Source organism: Miscanthus floridulus, chromosome 1 (assembly GCF_019320115.1).
Source record: "Miscanthus floridulus cultivar M001 chromosome 1, ASM1932011v1, whole genome shotgun sequence".
NCBI classification, from domain to species: domain Eukaryota; kingdom Viridiplantae; phylum Streptophyta; class Magnoliopsida; order Poales; family Poaceae; genus Miscanthus; species Miscanthus floridulus.
Window position 1 is genome coordinate 36,396,232 of NC_089580.1, and position 9,147 is coordinate 36,405,378.

Consider the following 9,147-nt stretch of genomic DNA (forward strand, 5'->3'; position numbering starts at 1 on the left):
GTCATGGAGCACTCGGGGTCACGATCCGACGGCCAGGATCAACTGGCCCGTTGCAACTTGACGGAACGCTAGGATCTGAAAGCACTGACCCCAGAGTATCTTGACGATCGCCAACGTACCTACTACAACTTGACAATGGAGGCCATGAGTCCATGACAGTGCAAGGAAATATCGTAGACGACTTGTGGATATCTCCCTCATAGTCACCCAGGACTCCACTGGGGCAGCAGCCTTTGAACCCTTCAACTCCTTTGACGTTTGTATTGTACGTCCTCTTCACGTACGCACTTAACACACCACACATACAATGGCTTCGGTTTATATAGCCATAGCAGCTTACCTCCAAAACGCCAATCAAAGCTCTGCACGATCATCCACACACATCTATACATCGATCGTGCCACCAGCAGAGCACGACACGAGCACGGTGCTCCAATTGAGAGCCATGTCGAAGCCATCGTCGTCGTCGCTGCTCCTCCTCTTGCTGTCGGCGACGCTGGTCGCCACCATCTGCCGCGCCGATCCGGACCCGGTGCAGGACTTCTGCGTGGCCGCGGCGCCGGGCGGCCATTACAACTCGTCGTACTCCACCACCTACCCGGGCTTCCCGTGCAAGCCGTCGTCGTTGGTGGTGTCGGACGACTTCTTCTTCGCGGCGCACGCGAGCGGCGCGAGCACGGACAACCCGAATGGCGCGGCCGTGACGCCGGGCAACGTGGAGGCGTTCCCGGGGCTCAACACGCTTGGCCTGTCCATCAACCGCGTGGATCTTGCCCCCGGCGGCGTGAACCCGCTGCACTCCCACCCACGGTCCGCGGAGCTGGTGCACGTGGAGGCCGGCGAGATGCTGGTCGGCTTCGTCAGCACGGAGGGGAGGTTCTACTCCAAGGTGGTGCGGGCCGGGGAGAGCTTCGTCATCCCGCGCGGGATGATGCACTTCCAGTACAATGTCGGCGCCGGCGCCGCGCGCGCCATGACCGTGTTCAACAGCCAGCTGCCCGGCGTCGTGCTCGCCGCGCAGTCCCTGTTCGGCGCCGAGCCGGAGATCCCCGACGCCGTCCTGGGCAAGAGCTTCCAGGTGGACGCCGACACCATCAAGCTCCTCAAGTCCAAGTTCCGCAAAGGATGATAGCGCGCCGGGGGTGGGGGGGCGGTTGCTGTTACATGCATGGCCTGAGCTGTTCGCTAGCTAAATTTGATAATACTTTGATTTGTTTGAGTACATAATGTTGTTTCGCATTATAACTTTGATTTGATGATCAATAATAAAGCTCATAAACACTGCATGGTTGAGCCACCAAGACAAGGTAATAAACATATATAAATACTGTGAGGCGAAGTGACCATAGTCTCCATGACTACCTGTTGAATTGAACCTCCGGTCTTTTTTGCCGGAGTAGCCGCGGCGCTCGCCATCACCGCACCTACTTGCCTAGCCACGGTGGCGGCCGCGGCCACGACCGCCTCTTCCATTCCATCGCGTATGTCCTACGTGCACTTCAGCAGCCTTCCTCGCCTCTCTCCTCATCTCCGCTTGCTTTTCACACGGCGGGGGAGGGGTCCTAGTGTGCGCTGTGCGCTTTGAGCCGGCTGACGAGCTCCTCGATGCTCGACGTCGACGATTCCAAATCGCAGAGCGCCACCTCGATGGCGCCAACGATCTGTCTAGCTAAACTCGGGAGACGCGTCGCGCGCGGAGGATCATTCTGACGAGATAGCAGCTCTCGTGCACCTCGCCGCCGTGCGCGTGGATGCTAACGGCAAGCGCCATGACGCGCGCGCGACGACCAAATAGTCGTCGAGCCTCCGAGGCCTTCATTGTCCTCACCGCCTCGAGCCCTCATCGTAGGTGTTGTTATAGGCCTTAGCCTTCGAACACCAGGTCGTTGCGCGAACAGATCAAGTAAACCAAACACCAAAGCGAATGCAAGGTGGAGTAAACACAGCTCATATATTCATGGTGATAAATGGTCTCCTCTCTTACAATTGCTGCCTCGGGGCCTATTTATATACTTCTGTAGCCTTCTATGGACAATACTACCCCTACAACTACTTCATATTCAAGGAATATTCTCGTTTGCCCGGGGCTTGTTTGCCTTTTCGGAGGTATCGCCCGCCTTGGGTAGCGCCGGCCCTCTGGTCCTTGCGCCATGCCACCTTTTTGCCCACCGAGCAGTTCCCAGCGGATCGTGGTTGTCGGCATCCTGTCCCCTGGCGAGTTCTCCTCCGCGTGAAAACCTGCAAGCATTCGACAAGGTGAAATGGCCCGGACGACTACCATCCCCGCCGGCTCACACGCACCTCTTCGTCCAGTCGAAAGGAGCGGACCTCGTGCCTGGACCGCATGGACCCGAGATACGCGGCTGATATCTCGCCTTGGCGAAACAACGACAGTCTCCACTCTGGTTCAGGGTCGTCTTATCACCTTGGCGAAAGGGCAACGATCCCTGCGGGATATGGGGCTAGGCTTTCTGCCTTGGCGAGAAGGTAACCGGCCCCCGTTGAACACTAGGCCGCCTTTTCGCCTTGGCGAAAATGATAAACGATACATGAGACACACTCCGGGCTTCTCTTTCATCTCCATGCGTTTCAATCCATTTTGCCATGGCGAAATGGTGGCTGCATATGGGACAGGGATGTATGAGCCCCGTGGGGGTGCCCAAAGGCTTGTGCGCCCCCAACATTAGCCCCTCAGCATCGCTCGAACGGCTTTCGCCTTTCGCGCGGATGTCATGGCCGTTAGCCGAATGACCTTGCCGCGGGGCTCAGATGTCGTCCCCTACGAAGAGTGGAGGATTGATTTGACCTGATTGATGGTTTTTTGGGAGAACACGACTAACTGACTCTGTTTTTTTGGTTTGGGTGTCGCAGCTACGTTTCACGGAAGTTGAACCGTCGCGACGGCTAGACGAACCGTCGTGACGGTTCCTCGGTGTGCGTGCCGCATGCAGGCGTCCTATATAAGGCCCCCCTGGAGGGGGAGAGCCATGCGCTCGTTTGCTTCTTCAGTCTCTGCAAAAGACATTATTTCGCTCCTCGACTTTCGCTCGCCGCTGTTTTCAGGACTCCGCTCTTCGCTAGCTTCCCAACATGAGTTTCTCTTCGCTTGTATTCGTTTTCAATTTCGTTCAATACCTTTACTATTGTTGCCTTTCGTTTCTTTACTCTTTTTCGGTTTCGCCTTTTGCGTGTGGTGGGCTTGGATAGATGTCAAGTGAGTCATCGTCTGACGAAAGCTCGCCCAACGGGAGCTCATCTGGCGGTTCTAGTTCAGAGTCGCATACCCGTTCATAGAGCCAAATGGATCAGATATTGACTGACTCTCTGCAAGGGCGATATGATAACTTGATGACAGAGCTCCCTGCTGTAGATGAACAGGCCCATTCACCCGATCCGACGGTCGAAGAGACTGATGCGGACGTTGAGATAGTAGAGGAGAGCGAAGAGGCCGAGACTACAGGCCCCGCACCTTCTGGTACGATGGGGCAGCCGGATCTTTCCCCGGCCACTTACAGGATAGGCCGGTCTCACGTGACGGATGATGATCTTGATGAGTATGTTAAGCGTGGGCTCATAAAGGCTTCGCTTCGTGACTTATGCTGCGCACCGGGCCGAGAGAAGGTGCCCAAGCTGGAGCCCTATGAAGCCGTTGTTTTTCAAGATGTTTTCGAGGCGGGGCTGCAGTTTCCCTGTGAAGATTTCGTCGGTGAGGTTTTGCAACGCTTCAACTTGCAAATTCACTAGCTGACGCCGAACGCTTTTGCTCGGTTGGGTGTGTATGTTATGGCGCTCAAGATGGCTGGGTGCGCTTTGAGCGTCGACACCTTTGCTCGTTACTACGAGACTCACCTGCATAAGAAAGTTTTCAAGGACAAGCGGATGAAGACCGAGATGGTGGCTCACTATGGGTCCTATAACTTCGTGCCAAAGAAGACGTGGCATATAGTGCCAGCCTATCGCAATAAGTGGCCGCACTGGACAAATTATTGGTTCTACCATCGGGTGTGCTCCGACTATGACGTTGCCGTGGCGATGATGAATGATTTGCTGAAAGCACATGTTTTAGTTTCTGAGATGGTCCCTATGGACGGGTTTTGCCTGGCTGAATTCCGAACAGGTGGTAAGGATGATGCTGCGGCTGTCGATGCCCTTGCTTTGATGTCTCGGTGGTAGATCAGCCAGGACTTGGTGGAAGAGTGGATTGCATGTGATAGCCCTCCGTTACGTAACAAGACTCGGTTTTTCAAGTTTGAACGGAGGGACGGATATGTGTACCCGAGTCTGGGTGTCGCGTCGTCGGATGTCTTTTCGACCAACTTTGATTTTGTGAATCATGTTGAGCACAAGGCCGAGCATATTATTGGGTTTTATGGGGACAAGGAGCACAAGGGTAGATGTTAGTGTTTGGCCGAAAAAGGCGTCTGAATCGCGTATTCAAAGCGATGGGCCTTTGTTATGCTGACTGAGATGGACCCTCAATGAGCCTTCCTGTCGAAGACGCTGCCCCATGCGGTCGTGGGACTTGTGGTCGATGAGGCCTAGGGAGGAAGATGATGGCTGGGCGCGGGGCGGGTACTGCTACCCTAGAATCATGTAAGCGAAAACGCGGTGGACGGGGTTGGGGCATCGTCGAGTCCGCCGATATTCACATCGGAAGGGAAATTGCTGGCAAGATGGGCAACAGCAAAAAAGTGGTGATCGGGCAGACTCGCCGTTTCGGCCAAGTTTGGACTGAAATGGTAGTTCTTCCTTTTATGTTTTTGGCTTCTGTTTTTGTAGTTGTGGTTTCGAGTTCTCGTCTCAGCCTCCTGTTATTTTTGTTTCCTGTGTTTATGCTCTGTTGCTTTTATTGCTGTAGGCCGCCAGCAGTTTCGACGAAATGGGCAGCAAGGTGAAGGTTGCCAATGTAAGCGATGCCTTCGGCGCGGCTAGCGCCATGTCTATGGGCGACATGTTCGGAAAGAAACATAAGAAGAACACCCGAAAGGCCACAGATCCGCCTGCGGATGTAGCGCCGAAAAGACCGAGGCCGACTTCTGTTGCAGCGTCCGCTCCTACTCGCCTGGCTTCTATCTCTACAGCGTCGCCAAAATCTTCTAGTTCACAGCAACAGCAGGGTAAGTCCCGATTTTACACAGAGTCTATTCGATTAAGCGACAGTCTGGTTCGCGGGCAGCTGTTTGGTCATGGGGAGTTGCGCCTGCGCTCTCGGCCTGAGGACTATGGCAAGATGCGAGTGTATTAGGGGTTGAGCTCTTCTGGCAAAATGAGTTCCGCGAAGGAGGAAACATATCATATTGCTCGTTCTTTAGGGGCTGCTTCGGGCTCTCGGGTGATCGTCAATGTGGATTACCGCACAGTTGGCTTGTTGCCTGGCAAGGTTGCGCCTGATTTCGCTGACGCGTGCGTCGGCTCGTTCATGGCTCTAGAGGTGGAGAGGGACCTTCTGAGGGTGCCCAATTCGTCTCTTGTAGAAGCAGTGATTTCCATGCTCTTAGCGTAAGTGACTGTGCCTTCTCTTCTATTCGCTTTCTCGTTGTTTTTCTTTCTGACGACGGTTTCATGTTTCACTTTTTGACCTATAGGCCATGCTCCTAGCTCGAGGGCTCCAGCAGCAGGGGCAAGCTTTTTGCTAGGGCCTCGAGAAGGAACTGGTGACTAAGGATGACAAGATCCAGGGCCTCGAACAGAAGCTGGAGGCAGCTAAGAAGCTGGCCAAAGAGAATGAGACTGCTCGTAAGACTGCCTCGGAGCCGATTGCGAAGGTGCGCGAGGACTTTGCCGACTACCGTCGGTGGAAAACCGATGAACGAAAAAGGTTGTGGTGGACACCCAGAAGGTGGCAAATGTATACAAGGAGCTGATCCAGAGCGTGGGCGAGGAGACGGAGGCGCCTAGCGACGCGCCTGTTGTCGATTTCATGGACTGTCTGGCTAATGAGCTGGCCACCTTGGGTGACCACATGGCCGTCGAGCGGGAGTACGCCTCCATGATTTTGCTCCATGCCTTCGCTCAGGCCTTGGCAAAAAGTGGGTGTGATCGTATCGACAAGGTTGAGATTAAAGACCCCCAGTCATACTAGAATGCCCCTAGTCACGCGTATGACGCAGTCAAAAGGTTTTTTGATGGGTTCTGGCATCCTAGCAGTAGGGATCTCGCTCTTCTTAGGGCTTCTATGACCCATGGCAAGGTATGGTTCTTCAATGGAGGTGTTGGCCCTTCGTTATAGTTGGCGGAAGGCATTCTTATGTGTTGGAAATTTGTTCTGCAGACCCCGGAGGAGTACGCCGCCATCAAGGAAAAGGTGAACATTTTTATTGCTGCCCGGAATCCTCAGGAAGGTGCGACCGGGAGCAGCTCGGGCGACGCGGGCGCTCCATCTACCCCTGCCGCCAAGATCCTAGGCGAAGACGACACGGGCGCTCCGGGTGAAAACGCTGGTCAAGATGGGGTAGAAAATGAGGACTCATGTTTCTAGTTTTAGAAAGTTGCCTTTGGTTGGATGTTGCTATAAAGACTTGAATTAAACTTCTGTGGTTTCGGCGCGCAGGTTCCCGATGCGGAGCCTATGGAACTTATGGATATCTATCCGTTAATGATATGTTGCAACAATTTTTATGTTGGAGGCGCTTCTTGGTCTCGCCATCGCGAGAAGTTCCCGGGTTCTAGTATGACCGGTTTTTTGAGGTTGCACTTCCGTCGCATGCTTAGGAAAGAGGAGGTTCTTAATAGGTTTTTCTATTCGGACTTTGATTCAGCTATATTAGGGGAGAGAAGGGCCCGCCGCGAACAGTCTAGGCGAGACCGCGGGGAGCCTTCGTCGTCTGGCCTAAGGGACCCTAAGGAGGAGCCTGCCAAGGAGATGACACTAGATTTTGAAAATCGGCGATATAATTTTTATCTCCGCCATGCTAGGGGCGGTGCGTAGCTTGGTGTGTAGGCAATGTGCGGTGCTTGTATTTTCGCCTCTGGTGCCACTGTGTAAAGTTTTCGAATGTTTATGATGGTGTATTAGTTTTGATGAGTTTCATGCTCACTTTCGCCGGTTGGCTATCTTGGGGAGGGACGTCGTCCCTCATTCTTTGATAGGAGAGTCGCTGTCCCCCAACCTTATGGGGCAACAACATTTGGCGAAAGGGCGAGCGCGTGAGAGACTTCTGTGCTAGCCCCTCGACGCGTTCCTTAGCGAAAATACGACGCCCCCAACCCTTACGGGGCAAGGGGATTTGGCAAAAGGGTGAGTGCACGAGAGACTTATGTGCCAGCCCCTCGGTGCGTTCCTTAGCAAAAAGACGCCGCCCCCACCCTTATAGGGTGAGGGGATTTGGCGAAAGGGTGAGCGCGTGAGAGACTTCCGTGCCAGCCCCTCGACACGTTCCTTAGCGAAAAGATGCCGTCCCCCAACCTTGTGGGGCAAGGGGATTCTGCGAAAGGGCGAGCACGCGAAGGACTTTTGTGCCAGCCCCTCGGCGCATTCCTTAGCGAGAAGGCGCTGCCCCCCAACCTTACGGGGTGAGGGGATTTCGCAAAAGGGCGAGTGCGTGAGAAACTTCTGTGCCAGCCCCTCGGCGCGTACCTTAGTGAAAAGACGTTGTCCCCCAACCTTACGGGGCGAGGGGATTTCACGAAAGGGCGAGCTTGCGAGAGACTTCTGTGCTAGCCCCTCAGCGTGTTCCTTAGCGAAAAGATGCCGTCCCCCCAACCTTACGGGGTGAGGGGATTCCGCAAAAGGGCGAGTGTGCGAGACACTTTTGTGCTAGCCCCTTGGTGCGTTCCTTAGCGAGAAGACATCGTCCCCCCAACCTTACGGGGCGAGGGGATTCCTGAGCCAATACTAAATTATTGCTTCTTCCGTATTCGACATATCAAAAAGATATTTTTACATTTAGGGTTTGTGTTGAGAGTATTGGCAGATATGCACAAACAGTATCTTTCGTTCTACTTCTTGGCTCGCAACATCTTGGTTGATTAATCTATTTGTTCGAGCGAATTAGCAAAATTGCCAGGTGAATTAGCTAAATTGATGTGAGGCACTGTGGTGTCGCGCTTCCTAGCACACATCTGTTGCAAGGATGCAGTCTCTTGGAAACGCAGAGTTTTGAGGTGTGGCTTCGCCTGATGGGGGATGTTACGTTTTTTCTTGCGACATCCCTCCATGCTTGCTTGTCGTAGTGAGCCATCCTCATCCTGTTTAGCCATCCTCCAGCTCTGCGCGTGGCAATAACCAGGTGCATGCTCCTTTTGGACAGTATGCGACCTGGGCTTTATGTGTTTTCTTGCGACATCTATATTTCGCTACTGAGTAGCTTGTGCCTATACAGCCTCTTGTCCCATGCATGAAATCTTGTGCTAATATCAAACCTGAAACCCTGAAGCACTCTTAGGCCCACTCAGCATCTCCATGCTCAAACCCCTAGATGCACTTTCGCACCCGCTCTGAGGGGCGTGGATGGCTATCCTAGTGTTTTGGCCTAAACTGAAAACTTGATCTGGTATCTGAGGAGCCCTGGGCGTCTTATTTATAGGATTTTGAGAGCTTGAGATTATTAATTTTGGTTGTTGTGGTAGGTTGCTGCATTTACTGCATGAGTTTGGTGTCGCTCTTAAATAGGGATTCGTCCTTTTGCGGTACAGTGAGTCATTTGTTTGGTTTAATTGCTTTTTGGATTCCTGGCTTTTCTTGATGCATTCGCTGATGAGGTGAGCTGACTGTATAATTTGCGCACCTTGATTTGTATTTTCGTCAAGGTGAAATGTTTGGTGAGCCTCTGGGCTCGCTATTTGTTTTCCCGGGAGTTGGTGTTCTTATAGTTTTCTTTTGACTTTGCTCTCTTGTATTTTTTGAAGAGGCGGAAAGTCGAAATAGCTCGTGGCTTAAGTTGTTTGTCCTCACACTTTATTGGAGCAACGAAACGTTTACTGTGCCCTTGGGCTTGTCCTCTTGGTTCTCTGGCATTTTCGGAGAGCCAAAGTGTTTGTCTAGTCCTTAGACCGTTTGAGGTTGCTAAAATTGTTGCCGCTCTATTTCGGCGGTAATCGAATGATGTAACCTTGTTTTGCTGAAAGTCCTGTTGATAGTCAAGACCCTGCATCAGTAGGTCTTGTTTTGACATTTTTATAGTGGTTATCCGAGGTGGGGAAATAGCG

The 9,147-nt window shown here is 53.0% G+C and overlaps 2 protein-coding genes across 3 annotated transcripts; both read left to right on the forward strand.

The window, feature by feature from the left end:
* The first annotated feature begins 252 nt into the window (after positions 1 to 252).
* Positions 253 to 1,947, forward strand: LOC136479058 (germin-like protein 3-7). Its single transcript, XM_066477045.1, has one exon. It carries the CDS (start codon positions 308 to 310, stop codon positions 1,127 to 1,129), a length of 822 nt encoding a protein of 273 aa, XP_066333142.1. The 5' UTR covers positions 253 to 307; the 3' UTR covers positions 1,130 to 1,947.
* Positions 1,948 to 4,527: 2,580 nt separating this feature from the next.
* On the forward strand, positions 4,528 to 6,609 carry LOC136479064 (uncharacterized). Of its 2 annotated transcripts, XM_066477052.1 has the most exons (6): positions 4,528 to 4,739; positions 4,859 to 5,117; positions 5,313 to 5,499; positions 5,586 to 6,190; positions 6,272 to 6,451; positions 6,551 to 6,609. In XM_066477052.1, the coding sequence occupies exons 1-4, from the start codon at positions 4,551 to 4,553 to the stop codon at positions 5,596 to 5,598; spliced, it is 648 nt and encodes a 215-aa protein (XP_066333149.1). In that variant the 5' UTR covers positions 4,528 to 4,550; the 3' UTR covers positions 5,599 to 6,190; positions 6,272 to 6,451; positions 6,551 to 6,609. The 2 variants fall into 2 exon arrangements, with proteins under 2 accessions (XP_066333149.1, XP_066333146.1); XM_066477049.1 differs by having other exon boundaries at positions 6,272 to 6,586.
* The last annotated feature ends 2,538 nt before the right edge of the window (positions 6,610 to 9,147 follow it).